The 23000-nt window shown below is 28.1% G+C and overlaps 1 protein-coding gene across 1 annotated transcript in view; it reads left to right on the forward strand.

The window, feature by feature from the left end:
- Nucleotides 1-3083: 3083 nt before the first annotated feature.
- The window catches only part of E23 (ABC transporter G family member E23), a 91996-nt gene continuing 72079 nt past the window's right edge, over nucleotides 3084-23000 (forward strand). The window contains exon 1 of the mRNA XM_089222920.1: nucleotides 3084-3230. Coding sequence (XP_089079046.1) covers nucleotides 3208-3230 — 23 coding nt within the window. The 5' untranslated portion in view covers nucleotides 3084-3207. The remainder of the gene's footprint in view (nucleotides 3231-23000) is intronic.

Here is a 23000-nt window from a genome sequence, read left to right on the forward strand (position 1 = left end):
AGACATCGCGAAATGCCCAAAGAGCGATGCCGCCCGTGACCGAGATTCGAACCGGCGACTGCGTGCGTCGCAACCGACGCCTTAGTCCGCTCGGCCACTCCACCCCCAATAATCAAATTATTATTTATAAAAGCACCTATAAGTAAAAATACTTTATTAGTTAGCTTCCAAGGATGAATATGAATGTAGTCTTGTTGTCTTATTTCAATTTAATAACATCAATTTAAAATGATATAAAGTACTAATAAGTAATAACCAACGGTTATGGGTTATATTATATTATAATATGCCATCAAAAGAATCCACTTTTATGGGGTATCCGGGTAAGTCATTCCCACCAACATTTTTAGATGTCATGATAATTTTAAGATGATTAGAAAAATTTGTATTTCTATCGGAGAACAAATCCGTAATTATTGTTTAAGAAAAATCACAGTCACGTAACACTCTAATCACTTGATTCCCTACTCAAAATTATTATGCTTATGATTAAGGAACGGACTTTAATACCATAAAAAAAAAGAAAAATATCCTGACTTAATACCTCAAAAAAATGCACTATAAAACTTTAAAATCTATTTAAATTCCATAAAAACACAAATTTGAACTTAAAATTTATAAAAAACACATTATTATGAAAAATTTATCTGATAAAAAATATTGAAATACAATAAAAACTATAATTTGTTGTAACTTTTATGTCTGTATATACGTGTGTCTACACGTGTCAACAATAATTTCGTCTGGGTTTATCTGATCGGTAAAAACATAATAAATATCTATTTTTATTTTAGAGCAGAGCGAGGAATATATATTGATTTTACCATGATTGATCCGATTGCGGCAGATATAACATAGCTCTATACATGCATACACACTTACTGTTGGCAATATATAGTTTTATGTGGTTTTATATGAAATATCGAAAATTAAAATAATGTTTTAACAACGGTGACAGAACATATTGTTTTGGATATGCGAGATCTATGAAAATCCAACTTGTTTTCAAATCTATAATAACTCTTATTATTATTATTTAAGAAAAATTTGTCTGAGCGCTACGACGGTGGTATATAATATACATAATATTAAATAGCCTGTGCAGGAAATATATTGCGATACAATGCGAACTGCATGCTACGCATTGTGTTTCAATACACATTTGGAACAGGTCTTGTAAAGATTTGTGAGTTACCTAATGCATGAACTTTCAGACATTTATAATATTATACGAACTATAAAGGAAGTGGGAAACGAACGGTTTTAAATTTAAATATATCATATATGTATTAAAATAGTATCGCATTACTTTCAGACTTCAATGACTTTTGAATATAATCTGAACCACTTCAACTAAGATAATACATTTATTCGGGACGATCATATTTTTAAAACATTAGACAATATTTTGTGCATCAGTGCATACAATAGAAAAAAGTATCATTATAATATTAAGATCGATGAAAAATGTATTTTTTTCTATATAATCATTAAATAATGTTAATTTTTCGATAATGAATGAAATTTAAATAGGTGTAGTGCTACCATATTTTCCCAACGAAAAATTCTGAGCATATTTACATATGCAATAAAGGTAGGTAGTAGTTACATTATAATTATGGTCATACATAATTTATAGAAATGAGGTCAATTTTTTTCTTCTATTTTTCTATTGTTTATTGATCAAACGTATAAAGTTAGCCATAGTATATCATCGTTTAATAGTTTTTATATCTATAGAAATGTATCTGTCAATGCATATTATATTTATAGATAATATATAATATCATACTGAATAAAACATAAATATTATAATAATAATACAAATAAATAAAAACAATTACAAGGTTTTAGTTAAATAATAAAATATTGAATAAAGATATATAAATACCATTACAAAATATTCGTTCAATAATCTTAATAAATAATAATAATTTACAAATACGATAGAATACGATAGGTACCTTTTTATTTATGTGCGAGATATATAATAATTTATTAACGTCACCTCTCTCCCCATTCTAATATTCTATCATAGATAATGAGTTATATTGTAAAACTTATGAAATGAAATACCGTCATTAATTACGTATGGAATAAATAAAAGAAAGTGATGTGGACTTAAAATTGCGACAGCAGACCTCCCCAAAAATTAATCTGGCCCAACCTTGTACTTGAGCCTTCAAAATATGTATCTGTACATTGTATATTGTGTTACATTAGTATGCTAAAATCATATTATCACAACGGCCATTAAGGTCTATTTTTTTTATTTTTTTTTTGAACATGACCTATATTTATACACAGTTGTAATACAAGTTTTTTGTGCATTTAATTCTGTTGAAGAAAAATATATATACCTAAATATTTTATGAAGAACTAGTAAATGATGTTGATAGATTGTCCTTGAAAAAAAAATGTTTATTAAATTTCACAACGTATTCTAACTTTAGCTAGGTGATATGTATATGTTTAGGTATCTAAATTACTTGACTATTGTAGGTATTATGTTTAAAAAAAAATTTAAGTCAACTCGTAAATATAGGTATATTGTTGACAACAATGAATAACACACAACTTAAGATGTAATTTATATATAAACTGTAGTACTATAGTACAATATGAATATTGTTTTTAAATGTATATAATACTGTTTAGACTTATAAAAATTCTTAATGGGACCTATAATATACTATTTTATAATACGTTGTTTAAATCATGGTACTTATAAAATTAATTTATTTAAGCGATAATGATGTTTGTACGCGGAAAAAAATGGTCCTTAATAAATACTTAATAATTATATACAACCAAAAAGATATTATTTTACAAGTTTACGACTGGCAAAAAAAATAACTGAATTTAAAACGGTCAAACGATGAACACGCTAATAAAGCCACATGTTACACGTGGCTGCATCAGATCACAACGATTTCAGTTTGATTTATATCACACATGGCATAGTTATTGAACAGATTTCGTACGAAACACACTCACACTAGTGTACAAGTGCAACGTCCGTACATACGAGTGTGTTAACAATATTTAAGGCAATGATTTCAAACGTTCACAAACTAATAAATATAAATTTTAAAAAAAATAGTGTATTAAATAATACATAACTATCGCCTCGAGGTTTTCAATGAATTTGTGGTTTTTGACTAATTGACGAGAACAAGAACTCTGCATGACAGCATCATCAACATAATGCATATTTTGGATATTATAAGGTAATATGAATTTATCCTCATCTATTATTCATAGGTAGCTTATATTTAAAAATCAAGTATAGATCGTTTAACTTTAATACCTATAATATGTAATAGCCAATATAGGTTATTAAAATACATGATAATATGTATAATGTACAAGTATACAATAATCATTATTATTATTATCATACAATATTGACAAGCAACAATTATAATTGTAAAATTGTTCAATAAGTCGTGTACGATATAATCTCTTTAATAATATGCTATACTTATAGTTTACCTTCCTAAATAATTATTTGTGTTCTTTAATATTGTTCCTAAAATATATTTTCCTCGCATTATGTAATTAATTAATTTAAGCCAAAAAAATTTAAATCGTATATTTTGTAGTAACAGTATAGTTTGACCTTGAAAATTAACAAGCATAATTCGCTATAAATCACTGATCATTTTAATAACGTGATAAAACTATTAAGATAATATTATTAAACATCAGCTAGTAAACTCTCTATTAATGAAATAACAATAATGAAATTATATTCTTCTATATCATCTTCTTGAAGAATAAAATAGAATAAAATATGATCATTATAATGCAAAACGCCAAAACATATTGTTATACTTATATCGACATCAGAAAAATATTAAGTAATTTTAATAATCATAATTTGTACACATGCCATATCTAAAATTATAAATTTAAATAAATAATTCTACAGTTAAAATCATTAAACTACACGTATTATACTTACTATTTTCCTTAACGTGTTGTTATTCGAATTTTCATTTCTGAAAGATTTAACTCTCCTTGTTTACTTACACAAATAATAAGCAATTCTTAATTAATTGTTTTATATACCTTATTTCACAATTAGGTAAATTTTCATTTTATTAGGTATACGAAAATAAATGTGAGCATTTTTTTGAAATATTATTATCATTTTTATTTTTATAGTTGAGTTTTGATCTCCAGCATTCAAATAACACAGTTACAATATGTTTGTATCTCATATATATATAATATATATATATATATATATATATAGAGAGAGAGAGAGAGAGAGATAGAAAAAGAATACATATAATATATATGGTATATTATATTACACATATTTTTGTCCCACAGTTTTAAGAAATACGGTTTACTCAAATGGTTGTTCGTTTAAAGTTTAAACTAATTTATTAGCGTGCGAAAAAAACTCTGATGGCCATTATATAAAATTCGGCTGTATGAGCAAATAAAAGAACAGCGCTCTCATTAAACAAATATTGTTGGACATGAGAATCGGTAAACATATTATTCTTATTGGTTTGTAAACCAGCTCGACTTAAGATTTAACGTTTCATTTTTTTATTTTAATTTTATCATAATATTGCCTACACGGCTACACTAAAATGTTGGACACATAATAATATTGGACGATAATATCGTATAATTATAATATAATATACCTTCAATGTATTGTACATAGATGAATAAGTGTATTTATTTTATTTAATTTACGATTTAAGCCTGTTTGGTCGATCAATCAAATTATAAAACACTATAATATTGTTATGATGATGAGCATATTATTATTATACTAATTAAATTGGTACCTATACGCATATCGAAAATTATATTATTTATATTTATGTGGTTGATTACACTGCGATCAATAAACATTCGCACAAATTCGGTGTCTTAACGTTTCGAGTAAAATATTAATAATAATATAATAAAATATATTATTTCGTATAGGTCCGTGATGTATTCGTTTTCGGCGAAATGTCAGTAGCTGGCGAATTCGCGAGCACCCAAGGCCTCGCCCTTGCAGCGACGATGGCGGTGGATCTCGAACGGCTATGTTGGTCGGGCGGGCGGGTGGTTTGTTGTAGAATAATATCGTTATGTGTCAATTATTGGCGATGGTACATAAAACATATTATAATATGCACGTGTAATCTGCCCCATATGTAAACAAACGTATTTGAAACATGATTGTTGAGGTCACTAGACTCGGTGGCGGGGAAAAGAATAAATTTAGCCGGACGCAGTCGTGGTGTAGCAGTATAATAGGTACCATAATATTATAAAACATATATTGTATATTATTTTATATCGCTCACATAATATTATTATAAAATACACCGGAATAAATGTAAATTGTGATCAACAAACTTTCCTCGACTTAAAATTATTAGGTATATATCATTATATCCATCACCACATAAATCATAGGTTTGGTTCATCAGTTCATCACTCACTGTGATTATCATATATGAAATATATGACGTATATTATTCGCTGTTCAGTATTCAGTAAATCTGACAAACATATCTATATTATTATATAATAATTGAGATCTTTATTTTTATGTAAATGCATATATTGTTTTACACGTCACTTAAAACAATTCTTATTAGATATATGTCAACGTTTCGTAATGCGTAGATTATAATAAAATCGTATAGTTTATTTTCTTTTTCGAATAATTAAGTACACGTGAATGTAATTTACATAACTGTATATTTTATAAATATTAAATAAAATAATTTTAATTTTGTTTGGGGTTTTTAAGTTCGATTTAATTTTTAATAAAAACATATTATTAAGTTATTTTGAGCCTAAGATAATTGAACAATCAGCTGGATAAATATATAGTTTCCGAATATATTATATAATCCTAAATTTATATTTTGCTGTTATATAATGTCATTTCAATAATTGTTTTATAATAAATGATAATTAAAAATACATCGTGATTTGTAAATCTTTAAAAACTTTCTACCACTTTCCAAGAATTTGTATATTGAACATATTATTATGCGTATTTATACATTGTTCAATATCAAAAATTGATCAAGTGCATGAAAATTATTAAGATTTTATTCTAAAATTCTAAATTTATTACCATCCATTATAGTAGTTGAATTATTAAATTCTTTCACATTATATTCAATTTCTGCATATCTAAATCACAACATAGTTATTAACACATGTAAAAAATTACAAAATAAAAAAAACAACAATAATGATGTTACGTATTTTATAATTAAAATTAAAAAAAAAAAACAATTATACAATACAATTTGATCACTTTTGATCAAATTATATAATTGATGAACACTAAAATGATGAATTATTTTATATTACATTTGATCACTTTTTGTATGCAACAATGACGTATTACTCTTCGCATATGTATTATACAGTTATTCTTTTCATGTTTTTGGAATTTTGTATGCACATATATTTGCATATTCTACAGTATTTTTCGCTTGATGATCCGGACCTTGATAATACACCTGTAATAAATGCGTGATATAACAACGCTTTATTATTTATAGGTACTGATAAATGGTAAAATAAAATAAAAATAAAAGTATGTGTATATTGTTAGAGAGAGGTAAAAATTGATCGCACTTGTAAAATTGTTTGTTTTATTAGTTAGTAGTTCGGCTTTGATTAAATTTTATCAAATGTACAAATTATCAATAATAATTGTAAATAGCAGTATACCTCAGAGGCGTGTTCCCGAGATGACGATGAGGGTGCCATATCTCTCCTAGTTTTCTTCTTATTCGTTCTTATTCTTATCATCCCTTTATTTTCGTCGTACAAACAATATGATAGAAAAATGAATGTTTATATAACGTGGTCCGAGAAAAGTCAAAAATACATATCTCTCTCGTTTCAAAAAATCTGGGCACGCCACTGGATATTCAGTGGCGTATTTTGGGGGGTGTCCTCCGTGTCTTGACACCCCCCGACATTTAAAAAAAAGTCCTAATATATTGAACATTATAGTGTTGTCATTTATTTTATAGTATACTATTTTTATCAAATGTAAAACTTCTTGTCAATTCCTAACATATTAATTTGTTAAAAAATTAATTCAATGTCTTTTTACATTAGTAAATAATACTAAAAAATTTTGTTTGTGAGGTTCAATAAATGTTGACACCCCCCGAGAAATCACCCAAAATACGCCACTGGGTATATTCACCTTTGTCTTACATATTATACAATAATGAGTATATAATATATATAGTGACCATTAAAATAAAAATATACCCCACCATACGTTACAATATATATCAATGGAATTATGGAATGATTTTATAAACTTATAGGTATAGTATTTCTAACGACTATAAGTAGGTACCTCATTCGAGTCCTAGGGACAAATTGTCTATGACTAAAATAATCTAACCATAACATGTTATAATATACACTTATAGCATGCTGCTGCTACCTATGCTGTTCTGTAATGCTGGAGTGGAGCTTGTGTTTATAATTATACTATCGTAAACACCGGTATTTCGGTCGGCGTATAGTATTATAATGGGTTCTTAGAAAAAATATTATTTTTTTGCGTTTTAGATCTGCTCGTAAACACTATCAAACCTGAATGATAATAAATAACATATAATAATATACAAGTATTCTGTATAGTATTTTGTGTGTTTCAAGACGAAAAATAAATAGATAATATACAAAATCCGGTGAAAATTCTTTCGGAATACCGTACAGGTATAATGCGTATTGTGTGTGTGTGTGTGTTATGTAGAATCTGCGACGAGTAATGGTCGATTACGGACAAAAAGATAAAATAAATAAAAAAATTACCACCACCGCGACAACAACCCACCCGTACGATCGCGCACAGGTTTCTCTCTTGGCACCATAAACCGGTTCTACACTTTGGCGATGACGCCGACATCGCGGGGCGCTCGGGTCGATAGTGCACGTCTCCGTCGTCTGTCGTCATCGCCGTCGTTGTGTTATTATACTTTTATTATTATAATGACGAGCGGCAAAAAAAAAAACGTGCTAAACACTCACAACCAATCATCGGCCATCTCGTAATGTCATACAAATGAATAATAATGGTTTACACCGATATTATCATTAATTATTGTTATATTAGCTTTATTTTTACAAATCAATTATAGAAATATACATTTATAATTATTTATATTATAAATACAATTGAAAATTTAAATACAGTGTAACAGAAAGACCTGACAAAAAAAAATATGCTAATTAAACGATTGACAACAATTTTTAATATTATAGATAAGTAGATAATTTAAAAAATATACTCATATCATCAAATTTTAAAAAATGTATTACGTTCTAGATTAATTTAAATAAAAAAAATTCTAAAAGATAAACTACTTGACTTAGATCAATCTTTTTACCATCAAAATTGTTCTTATAATCAAATTCACAAATAGGCCATTTTTAATTTATACAAAAATTTTTAGTTAAATTTAAATTTTTTATTTTCAGTACTAAAATATAAACATAAAAAAATTGTCTGTACATATAGGGTCACTTAATAAAAAAAAATTAATTTAAACAAAAGTTATTCCAAAAGTCAGTTCTATTAGTTGCACCTTGACACCTTGTATATTTATTATTAACTATTATATAGAAGAAAACAATAAAAATATATATGTACCCTTTCAAAAGCTATATAAAAGCTTGCGCCGAAAGGGCGTGAGATCTAACGATCTAAGTATAATTTTTCAACAATTTTAGATAATAATATTATATTATAATGTACGGAATGAGAAGACGAATATAATGTATATACCTTGCATTACAATAACACTAATAACAGTAATGATACGTAGTAGGTACTTGCTGCTGACCACTATACTTACTGTTACACGTTTAATATTGTAAATAATTGTAATGGACAGTGCAGGCGGAAACAGGGTATCCCCTGCAGTGGTCCAGACTACTTTCACGAGTATACCTACGTCCGGATATGCATTTCGCTGACGCCACATATTATTATTACTCTTTATATATGTATATAAGGTAGGTTAGGTTAACTTAACCTATACAACGTGTCCAATTTTGTTTTCGCTCGTGTACGCAGTATGTATAATATTACATTATTGCTGCATGTAAACCACTGCAATTAAAGGCAGTAAAGTCGATATTACCTCCGTGGATATCACAACAGATATTTATCCTGCGACAGTCCTCCTCGGGAATTGTGTTACATTATGATGATTCATTTAAATAGTTATCGAGAAATGTAAAAATAAAATAAAATATTAACTGTGTTTTTCGACAGAATATATAATGATCTATAGAATCGGTTCTCATCGATAAATATCGATCCAAGTGAAGTTTTTACTGTTTCAATATATTTAGTATTCTATAAGAACTTGAGATACCTATATGTGATAATATTCTTCTTCTGGAACATAATAAAAAAGAAACAAAAATAGCTGACGCGTCATATCCATACCGTTCTAAAGCTGCAGATCACCAATAAATCATGTATATTATTAAGATGGGTGGGGGAAATTTTGCCTCAGATGTAAAGCCACTTGCTTAATTTTCTGCTGGCTGCATTAATCTATCCGCACATAGGATAGGTACATATGATAGATTTGTTGTAATATTGACAGCAGCTATATATAGCCATGATCATTCCGCACATTAACACCGTTTCACGTGAAAATATGTTTCGATGGTCGATTGATGAGTATACATATTCTGCAGTAGAATGTGATTTTAATAGCTAGATATATTATAATAAAGTCGCGGTAAATGCAGTGCTTGAATCGAATTATGTCTACTACTCTAGTGGTGAAAAATATTTAATGGATAAGGGAGAGGGGGCTTGGTCGCAGCTATAAAAAATAGTGCCTCAAAATCATCGTAATAAGCCCGTTGGACAAAACGCACGCAAGGGATCGATTGTATATTGATTTATATTATAGGCTATAGACCTAACCCTACACCCCTACATGTATGTATGCATTAGTATGCATATTCAATACAGCACACCCACCAGGTTATAATATTGCTTCAGTACGCCCCAGTAGGTACTTATAAAAATATGAAGGGATACGGTGAAGCTCTTACGGTGATTTTGCTGATTTATGCGTCACTGCAGTCATGTGTTGTCATAATATCATATAATGTAATAATATTATTATAAAATATAAACTTTCCGGCTTCCGCGTGATCACAATTAAATATATAAAAAAAAAATAATAATAATAATAATATTTATATTAAATTTGTGTGTGTATCTGTGTCTGTGTGTTTGTGTGAGTGGTTAAACGACCTCTATTACACCGTTATTCGTTTATAAACGGAAACGTGTTAACGTTCTAACGTATGCACATACCGCGCGATGTATTATATTATAATAATAATATGTGAGTAATAAATCATACGAATATAATAATTCTTGCCGCGTATAGGGCGCACTTATCATCGTCATGTATGATTTTTGGTACGAATATTATATATTAATACGTTTTTATTATTATTATCATTACGTTATTATACTATAGGTATCTATATTTTATCCACCAAGGTTAATCGCCAATTGTATTTGCGGAATTCGATAAGGAGCTTCTTGAACTTCAAGTTCACTTTATTAGAGTACCTACCTATACCTATTTATATAAAAATACATATATATATACACATAATATATATGTATAAATTATGCTGATTTAATGTAGTACTCATAATATACGTGCACTGTGCAGCTTAAAAATAACGACGATATTATATTAACAAAGCGTGCTCCTTCGGACAAATATTACGCAATTTTCTCGATTCTCGCCGTCAATTATATATATATATATATATATATAATTATAGTATGTACAATCATAATATTATATTACTTAAATGTGAACCTCAAAGTGCTATCCATATTATAATGGACTAGACTATAATATCAATTATTTTCAGGCGCGTGGAAGACCCAAATACCACTTGATGCCTACGCAATAGCACTTTTTGGTCCGTTTCTTTATACTATTGCTGATAATTATATTAGTACCTGCGTAGCAAATTAGATATTTCTTCACAAATATACAACGTTTTACCACTAAATGTGATAGTAATAACACGTTTAAAAGTACCTTCTCAGTTATGCAGGCGTAAACAACGAGTCCATGACTGTTGTCTGATTGTTTAAATAAAATATTTCTTTTTATTAAGGCCATATGGCGCATAAATTAAATAAACATAATTAATTCGGTAAGTTTGAGTTTAGGTTTAAATCTTATTACTTGATTGCGGTTTAATACAATTTCGAACCTTTTAAAGGGAGATATTCTATGACTGTCATTATAGCCACAGAAATAATAACATTTATAAATTATTATAAACTGTCTTAACGTTGAGGGCCTCAACTTTAAAATGTCATGAGGTAGATGGGTTGTGCACATGGCTGCACATCTTGCAGTAAATCTCTAACTACCAAGTACCAAGTGTAGTTGATGATATGTATATGGTGTGACTGTGTGAGTGTGCAAGAGAAACGGAACAACGCAATTTCGTGTTCCAGTACGATATTTGCATAGACATCATGCCAATAGTATAGATTGTGTAAAACTTGAATCCCAACTGCGATTTTGCCCGATACCATTTCGTATAACATTAGTCAAACAGTTTGTATCATTTCGCGAATTCTGTCGATGCGTTACAATGCATTGTAATGTAATGATATTATGTTACATGACACCAATGTACCTATAGATGTATAACTTTAATATATATAATATATTAACTTACCGTCATGGACACATACGAAATTATGATATACGATGACTAACTGCTGAATGATACAATAATATATTATTTACACTCAACGAAACTGTAATGCCAATAATTGCCAATACACGTCATAATATGTAAGCACAGCTGGTTTACTGAAGCGTGGAAAAAACCATGAAAATAAAAAATTAAAAACCAACTTTTTATATTTTTCTATTAATTCACATTTTATTAGACGTACGTTTCAACTCTCTAATTAAAAATGTTGATCAGTAGTATAACTAACCCAAGTACATCTTAATAACAATATGACATTTAATACACCCATTTTATTAATACATTACCGAACTCTGTACAAGGACGATGCAGCCATTTAGTATTATAGTATTGTCATTTGTCAAACTCGACTTATTTAATTAGTGCATAAATATTATTATTTGTATGTATTTAGTAGATATAGGCAATCAAACTTGATAGAGCTTTGTGACTCTCCTGAATAGATTTACTGGTCACCCATGACCACGTTACAGCATTCATTGGGGAGCGGGTGAATAGAGGGTCTCGACCTATCTGACAGCACTCCGGCACCTTTAAAAATTCGTGTCAATAGTGACAAATTGTATTCTATAATAGCCTGTATGTAAATTATAAATTATGTAATAAGTAAAGAAGTTCGGATTTGATGGTAAATACCTTTTTTGGGGTTGATTATTATTTATTATAGACAGAAATTCTATATAAAAATATGATTATAGCTTATATCTGATTCCTGATTTACAAAAAAGTAAATTTCCAAACGGCTTTCGTTGTTGAAATCACAAATTTATTCTTATTTTAAACAAACTTAAGACTGTCTATTACTAGGTTATGTTGGTATTTTATTTTTAAAGTTTTTATTGTAAGTAAATTATAGAAATATGAGTTGTATAAAAATAGGTGGGTATTATGAATCATAAATAAAAAATAAAATGTGTGATGTATTGACATGACTATTAGCTTTTATTTTCGTCTTCAGATTTTATTATTAGATCAGTATGTCAATAACCTTAATAATATTTTTCAAATACCTGAGTCGTTTAAGAATTTACGCATTCGTGAAACATTTTTCAACAGGAGCCGTTTGTTGGGTTGCAACAAAAAAGATGATTTCATTTAATTTCAAAGAAGGAAAATGGAAAACAGGATTTTTGCCGTTTTCGAATTTTGTTGCTTTTTTCTCTTTTTATTTATTCATTTTTTTTTTAGTTAAACAGTCAATTGGTCCATAAATCATAATAATTTTATCAAAACAAACTGTAAAAAAAGTTGCATATTTTCTGATTGCACGTAGAAATTTGTTTAAGTTTTCTAAGTTTTCTAATAAAAAAATAAATTAAAAAAACTGTTATAAAAATTGCATAAAAATATATTACAATATTATTAGAATTAAAGTTCTATTCTCGTTGTAAATAATACTTGTTAGTTGGGCTATAATGTCACCGTGGTTTCTATTAATAATAATAAAAAAAAATAAAAATAGTTTTATACTTACTTATGTTAGTATATATAATTTATACAAACTTAAGAAGACGATGCATTGTCGATGTTAATTATATTCAAAATTACCTTTAGTAGATATACTAATATTATTGTTAGACGTATTGATACAGTATCACCATTCACCTGTCATAGCAAGTAAATTTAAAATTTATGAAAGTACCCATTACCATAATATATATGCCTATTATATAGGTATATGGATTAAAATGCAATTCTTGATGAGTAAATACAAGATTTTGTATTAATTAGAGGAACAACAAACGATAATATTATTGCAAACTAGTTAACTAGACAGAAATAATGTAGGTACTCAATTTTTTAGTTCATTTTTTAATTATTTTAGATTCTGAGCGTAGCGAGGAATGTATTGGTTTTACAATGATGTTTATTTCTTTTTCCTTTTTATTCTGTGAACACTCTTTCTCCCTCTAAACATGCTCAAAAGTCAAAAGTATCAAGTGTATAGCATCTTTTCTGAAAGGTAATGTTCTTGAGCTAGTACTTTAGAGAGGTCATTTTTCGATTTTCGAAATGGTACTTGAAATAAAAGCGGTTAAAGGAGAAAAACGAACGATTTCGCGATTTTATAATATTAAATAATTACGGATGACTTTTTCTACCAGAAATATTTTTTTAATTGAAAAATGACAAGATATTTTTTTTGTTCTATTTTTGATTTTGTCCCTTACGGTTTAAAGTTGTTTGGAAAATTTTAGATATTTTTGAGCTATTTATAGACATTTTAGTTTTGGGAGTTTTTTTTGTTGTAATTCGGTTAAAAACATTCGTAAAAGCTTGAAATTTGGGCTGTTTACTTATATTAGCCTTACCTATAGACATAAAATTGTCAAAATATTTTAGCAACTTTTTTCTTTTGAAATCTAAAATTTGAAAATTTTTAATAATCTATAATATATCCTAAACAGATAAACCCTGTCCACTCAGAATCGTTTTTTGTATACAATTAATATCATTGGATTCAAATTTAATTCCATCCATTACAGTTACCCACTTGTAACCTAATACTGTACAGCAGAGCGACATCCACGACTTACCCGCTCTTTTTAATTTAATAATATAATAAAAATAATATTTTATTATTATTATTCAATATATTACTTTAAATTTGACTGGTTTTTTTATTGTTTATATTGCTTTCAAATCCGAACCCTAGTATTAAATGTAATTTAGGTATATATTATGTATATTATATATAATGTAAATATTGAAAAAAATAAATATTATTTAACATTAAAAGGTGGACTATCGGCTATCGTAAACGATATAAAGACACAAGACAAATATATATATTACACGGATTATAATTTATTATTACAAACGTAGCACGTTGTCGCATACAACTATCGTTATCGAGCTTGCAAGTCTGACACACGATTAACATAAATGGGTTAACGCGTGAGAGGTTCCGCGGGTGCGTGATCGCCGTTTTGGTTAATTTACCACCACTTATCGCGTCTATAACAATAATATATGTTATACAATAACTTATATCATACATGTGCATGTGTGTATTTAAGTACATTATAATTTATAGTATTATTATGAGGTAGGATACCATGGGAATCGAATTCAATAAAATACCAACCTACATACTTAGTAGGCACCTGTTGGTTCTTTTTCTGTCGGCTGTCGATCATTAACAGTAGTCTCCAGGTTTTTTGGCTCGCGCCTACTTCCATTAGTCCGTGCCTTAGTGCTGAGCGCTACTTACGGGCAAAGGTGGAACTAGAACGGCAGCGGCCTGCGAAGTAACCGCCGACGGACTAGGGTCTTCTATGGAACACCAGCACCGAACACATGGCCCGTACCTTTCTTGAGGTCCGGGAAGACTCAATTAAGTGCCCCCTGGGTACCAGACCTCCCACCAGGTACAGTGGCTTCTTTTACTATCAAGTGCTGGTCCCACAACCACCACGTTGCAGCCGAGTTAGGTTCCTCAACCATTGAGGGGCATCGCCGCCGGAAGGCAAGCTTGTCCAGCATACGATGGGGCTCCCCTCTCCCGTGGTACCGACAGGATTTTTGGTTGATGTCGGTGGGTCAACCAGGTCAAGAGTGATCTCCCACTATTCTAGCTCCCCAGCTGGCTAGTGGTGGGCCTAAGTCAATCATTAACAGTAACGATATATTATTGGGTATTATGTTTTTGGGTGTTGATCGATCTACAAAAATGTAGGTGGTTTTTGGTTGAAGTGGGGCAGGGGGTATAGTTGAGGGAAGCGTGCCATTTCTTAACGTTAAACACATTGAAACATCATTGTCATTATTACTATAAAGTAATTTTCTTTTTTTTTTTATACATACTTACTACTTACATATCGAGTATAATATTGTACACCTAAGCCAATATTTAAGAATTGTGTGAAAACAACGGAATCTATACTATTGAGAATTTTCCTTATTATGAATTGTATCTGGGTTCCCACCCCGCAAGTCAATTATTATTGATTGAGCTCACGATGATGATATCGTAATAATTAGTAATCCTTGAAATTATTTGAGTGGGAAGTATTTGCATTATTTTTACCGTGAACCGAACGTGTAGTATTTGATCCCTCTAGCTGTTTTGATTATTTGCTTAGATGACCCAGTTTCAATTAAATTTAAATGAGTTTAAAGGATTCGATGTTTATTCATGGTAATTTCCTGCAGGTGAAAGAATTTCTGTCTTCACAAGTTGTCATGATTTATAATTAAATAAATAAGAAAAATTATAAGTATGATCATACGTGTCTACTGTCTACAATAAATGTACATAATGATGAATTACCCAGTTTAAAACCAACATAATGTATTTTAAGAATAATATATTACTTAATAATTATTGTAAAATATGTTGAGAACACTGCTGCTGAGCGGTACTCGAGATGTTTATGCATATTTTGTATTTTTTCATCATTGTATATAGCGCATAATAATAAATTATAAAAGCGATAGGAATTCCTTCACATAAACAATAATTACTTCTAAGTTTTTTTTATTAATTTTCTTAACAACCAATAGACGGTCATTAATTCTAGTATTACGCGCGGAGGTATACATCCGCAAGTGTTAAATGTACGTAGGACTTTAAAGTATGAGTTTTACATTGTTAATAAATCGCGCAGGCGTTCTATTATTGGCTTTAAGTCACTCTTTCCACATTTTACAGAAAAGCGAGAACAAATATTTAATTGTATATGCGCGCCTTCTTATTGAAGTGCAAAATTTTGTATTTTGAGTAGGTTGCATGTATAACGTATGATTAAAAAATATTCGTAATTTAATTGGATAATTTTTAAGTACCGTTTTAATTGTTTTAAAGATAATATTTTGAACAGTAATCTTCAAAAATAATCGAAGTAAAATTCTAATAATTCTAAAAACAATAAACACTCAATTAAAAAAAAAAAATGTCACGGTATATAGTGCCTTTTTATTTAATACCCACGTATTATGTGGACTTATAAGAAATATCTATTTTATATTGAACACAGGTAAGTATAGTATAATCAAAAACAAGCTGAATAGTTAGTTCATGATTTGTTTGGCTACTATTATTGTAACCTAAAGGCGAATAAATACAATAGGCAATATATAGGTGCACAAAAAGGAATAATATACAATAGTTAATATAACATTCATCTGTCCCGGCAAACTTCGTTTAAAATTTACCAATCACATCCGCAGGCCAAATTGTGTCAGTACTTGTAAATTAAATTCTCTAAATATTTAGTATTCTTATGTCACCTTTCCTCTGAGCACATTATGTTTTAAATATAAATCAAAATTATTATTTTATAACGGTAACCATAGTCCATAAGCAGTGGCGGTGCGAATAGCTATTTTATGAGGCGGCTGCCTCATACAAAAGTGAGGGTGGGTATCCCAATGACTCCAGGACCTATAGGGCTAGTTTATAATTTACACTCACATAGTCACATAATCACATACCACAAACATACTAGGGTAAATATTAGGTAATCTTCGTTATATTATCGAGATATGGATTTATTAGGTACTTTTGCCTCATGAAATAAAATAATTCACGCCGCCACTGTCCATAAGCATTGATCATACACGCCATTTAAATAATATTCATTATATAATAATATATATTATTGTGCATTATGTCCAAATATTAAAAAATTCATACGCTTGGCCGTATCATATAAGAATAATTGGCTTAATTTATTTTTCATTTAGTATAAGAGTATAACAATAACATTTAAATTATAATATACCTAATAATGCGATATTAAAAAAATTAAAATAGATTTAGGCGCCTACTAGTTGTAAAATCATACATATATATGAAAGACCAAAGGACATTAAAGACCATATTTTATAAAAAATAAAAAAGATAAATATTAATCAGGAATCAATAATCGTTTAAAATTTTCAGTTAGATAATGATTGATAAAAATTTCCGAAAATTGAAATTTTTTATAATTTTATATACCTTACATTTTACAATATAACAATATAATGTTTATTGTTAATACCTATAGTCTATAAATGTACCAACACTAATGTAAAAGTGATTAATCATAATAAAACATCTGAATGTTAAATTTGAGGACAATATCTTTAATTAGAACGAATAATTGCGAGATATCACTTTAATAGTTGTAGAGGAAATACTAAATTGAAGGTCGGCATTACGAAACGCACAAATAATTTAGGAAAAATCAATATTGATAAAAATGCATATTATTTTAATTTACTATGTATTTAACAGATATCTATCTAATGTAAAAAAATAAGATTAAAGACTGAATATATTAGACATATTATATTTTTTAGATGTTTAATTTGGTGAGCGTTTTTTAAATATCCAAAATTTTAACATAACCCACAGAAACAGTGGCATTTGGAATGGATTTTAATAAGATTGTAAACAATTAAATATATTTGTGAAAAGTGTAATGCTACGTTTTAAATTTAAAGGAAATATTGTTAGTTTTAAAATAAATAAATTGTTGGTAGCATCAAAAATTGTTTGTCATAACTAATAGTTTATTGGATTGAGTCGTATATCCTATACTATAGTAATAATAATGATACATATACATCTAACAAAAGATAATAATTGGTAACGATCGCGAACAAAAAAAAATCAAACTTAACTTCTATGATGCGCCAATTAATAAAATTATTACATACCAGTAACAACAATAATAATAAAATACATTACTGTGAGATCAATATATTAATCGAGTGACTAAGGATATAAGAAAAACTTAACTATAAAATGCTAATGTCGGTGTGATATTTGTTTTGTTTTTCGTCACACGCAGTGTGACATAGATAAAACGTATTAACGAAAACTCATTTTTGAGTACCAAATATCCGAGTGGAATCGGTAATCAATTATATAACAACAATAATCTTATATAAAGGTAATATTTTTGAGAATTTGACATATTGATTTTATATTTTACTACAACCCAAATTTTTCCGATAAAAATGAACAACCATAAAATATGATATTACACTGGTGGATTTCGGTATTAGTAAATACTTTAGTTCTTGTGAAATCGGGATCGCTGTACTTCACTTTGTTTACAAATTCGAATGAAGTGGCCAATACGCCAGTGGTGGATTTTACAATAAAGCACTTGAAATATATTCAAACGTGGTCCAAACTGATTTCTAAACTTTCCTGATATATCTGAAACTTTCGTCAAAATCGGTCGTATATCTTTTTAAAGTTATAGCTACTAGCTTAAAGGCATTGCCTTTTGTTATACTTTCGAATAACAAATAATACATTTTATATAATTTTCTTTTATTCGAAAAAAAAATCAATAGCAACGCATGATTGGACAACTAGTCAATACAATTTTTTTTTTAAATTGTATTCCTGCAACCAATGGCTGCCCTATTTTAGTAATTTGTATATAAAATCGATTGTGTCCAGAGTCCTAACTGGAAATGTTTAGTCATAACTTGTCATAAGAGTTCGCTATTTTAGGGACAACGAAGTGCACGATCTTTACCTAGTGTAGTATATACTCGTAAAAATTAAATAATATTTGATTAAGAGAATACGAAATTCATGTTTATACCACTCTATAACAAAAAATATGCTTAAAGCACCAGAGTCTTAATAGGAATCTATAAATATTACTTTTATTAAAATTGGCACAAAAGTTTCTAAAATCAGGTTTTAGTAAAAAAGCTCATTTAATCTATATATATTTTACACATTAGATAAACCTAAATTATTACTTGACTTTATATTCAACTTAAATTAAAATAAATTAAAATGTTGAAAATCTAAATGGATATCAAACGGATTTGAGATAATTCAATATGTTATACCCTCTGACATATAATTCTCTATGATTTTATTCTATATTACACGAAACCATAAAAAAATAAAAATGATTTTGAGTGAATACGTTTTGTCTATGTTGGATATGAGTCAGAGAGAGAAAACAAAAGTATAATGACATCATCTTAACAAATAAAATATTACGTTATGAGTTAGTGAGGTTATCATTGAACTTTTAACGGTAAATAAAGCTATAATAGTATAACCACAATTGAATCATGCATTAGATTTAAATTTGTTACACCCAAGTTATTAAAACTAGTAAATATCTATTGTTCATTTGTAACAAAAAAATTCTCACAAATAATAATTGTTTACCTTATTTTTTGCAAAATCTCTTTAAAAATCCATGGTATATTTTGAATAAATGTTATAAATTCTAGACCCGTAAAATTATTTAACAAAAAGATAGTTACCCTATTTTAAATCTTGTATACTTACATAATGATTAATATAGGTAATGGTTTTTTTTTTATTACATTTTTAAAGCAATCTGTTTTAAGTATTGTTGTTAAAATAATAATCAATTAAAACTTATCAATTTATTAATGTTTAGATTATAGTATAACTTGGGTGTCTCACATTTAAATAATTTATGCAAATAACAAAAAAAAAATTCAATAATCGATACCAATCCAGATACAATTAAAAAAAACATAATATTACATGTACCTACACCTATTCAACTTAAAAACAAATATTTTTAAAATAACAATGTTTAATTATTCAATATGTCTATATAATAATTAATAGGAGGTAGGTATCTTATTATTAACATTATGTAAATACCTAATTTTTGAAAAATTAAAACAAAATCACAAAAAAACCGTTTAATGCACAATAGTTATAGTAGGTAAATAATATGTAAGTAATGAATACAACACGATTTATCATTTTTTTTTGTGGCTTCCCCATAAATTAATTACATAAATGATGCACTTTCTATCGTTTGAAGCGTACGCGTCACACGCGTGCACGGTGGATAAACTATCTTTACCTATACATTGTATAATAATATACATCCGCTATATGCATATGAGATAAAAAAATAAATAATATATTATGCAATATATTAACGCTGCAGAAAATGACTGAAAACGTAAAAAAAAAATATACGTACGAATCACTGCTGCAGTGAAACAAGAACGTCAACACAATAACAATATTATGGATTTTATCGTGTACCACTTACAATCCAAAAACGACATTCGCACACCGCTCTTGTGGTTAGCGTTCGATCGGAATCGTTTAATATACATAAAAATTATATATTTGTACGTGGACCACCCGGCATACATGCTAACACGCAATTTGGGCTAATATACACGAGAAGAGTGAAATCAAATGTAATTTTTGACGACCAAATATACAAAGTATGATTCCCCTTGAGGGAGGATACAAATGGTGGTACAATATCATATTATGTTATTACAACGACTGTGACTATATAAAGGTAACGGAAATATATAAAAAGCGGTAAGTCGTGGATGTCGATCTGCTGTACGGTATGTTACAAGTGGCCGGTTACTGTAATGGATGGAATTAAATTTGAATCCAATGATATTATATTTTATATCATTGTATACGTAAAACTATTCTGAACGGAGACGATTAATCTGTCTAGGATATATTATAGATTATAAAAATTTTCAAGTCTTGGATTTAAAAAGAACACTTAACACTTTTTATGAATTTCTAGCTTAAAATAATCTGTGAATTTTCGTAATTTTTACGTATGTTGTCAAAATTCAAACTTTGAATGTTTATAAAAAAAAAAAAAACCGTGCCTATGTATTTTTAATATTTTTCAAATGAATTTTATTTTGGCCCACGGAAATCGAATAACTTTTTTTTTAATTTGCCATTAGTAGTTACAGAAATATAATTTAAAAAGAAATGTGTATGGACGTTTTGATCCACCGTGCAATTTAGACAAAAGTTACAAGGATTAATTTAGATATATCAGGAGAGTTTAGAGAGTAATTTAAACCACGTTAATAATAGATCTATTAAATAAATAAAGTGCTATATCTCGGTTGAATCAGTTCACCAAATGAGGTACATCGATACCGATTTGTCCGTGAACCAACCGTGAAGTATATACCTATAAACATAATTTGTGTTTGTTCATTTTTCCTGGGCAAAGTCGAATCGCACAGTTAGCATATTGTATAAACTTTAATATTCTAAGATTTAAACTAATTTTAAAGTATACAAATAGTATACTATAGTAAATATATATATATATATATATATATATATATTGTATATGCACACTGTAGCTACGAATTAAAAAAAAATCAACAAAAGTATATACAATTAATATTTTTTTTTCTTGGACAAGAATGCTTTTAATTTAGAAAAGTATATAGTACCTTATGTATTTTAAATTATATCATAATAGTATAGTATAATGGTCTTTACTTATTCAATTATATAATATAGACTATATATATTTATGTATTATATACCTCAGCGTTACATTGTATAAGCCCACATTCAAAATTCGTTTCTAAAACAACAGATTTAACTATAATATGTGTTACATGACGTATATACGACGTACGCAATGTATACATACGTATTTCGTTTAATTATATAACATGTGAGTACAATAAACAATAATAAAAGTGATAATATTAATATTTATATATATATACTTGGACGAATGCAATTTATTATCAGTTATGAATGGGTACTTAATTAAATCTATTACAAGCTCAATAACTTTTATAAGACACCGACACAATTGTATATATTTCTATTTTCCGTAGTAGTTTCGTAGTGGTTTTTTTTGAGAAATATTAAAGTATCAATTTTTTTTTTAATATCAACCATAAATGCCATCACGTCTCTATAGAGTCGAAATATACATAAATACACATTCAATTAATTAATTGTATACAATTTCTCGCTATGTAGTTATTTATTATTATTATTATTAACACCCACTGAAAACACTTAAACCATCTAGTTTTTTTTTTCATTTAGAACATTTGGTCGAACCTTATCCAGTGGTAATTATTTTTTGTTTATAATACTCTACCTACGTCATCCGCCAGTTTTCTGAATTTAACACGACATAGTATATATATTTTAATATACCTAAGAGTTATGTCTTATACTTCCCTATAAGGAGCATAAATTGAGTGTTTTATGGGCATGCAAGTAGCTTTTAATAGCTGTTTAAAAAATTTACTAGGTCATCTAAAAGACTAAAAAGATATATATTATTTTTTGCTGCTTTATTTTTGATAATTTCGACTACAACAGTGAACAGAAAAATGAATTAAAATATTAAGTTTCTTTTTGAAGAACGGAAATTATTTTGGATAGTTCTAATTTAAACAATTTTGATATTTATTTTTATTAC

Source organism: Diuraphis noxia, unplaced genomic scaffold, assembly GCF_037042655.1.
Source record: "Diuraphis noxia isolate RWA-SAM2 unplaced genomic scaffold, SU_Dnox_SAM2 contig0003, whole genome shotgun sequence".
Lineage (NCBI taxonomy): Eukaryota > Metazoa > Arthropoda > Insecta > Hemiptera > Aphididae > Diuraphis > Diuraphis noxia.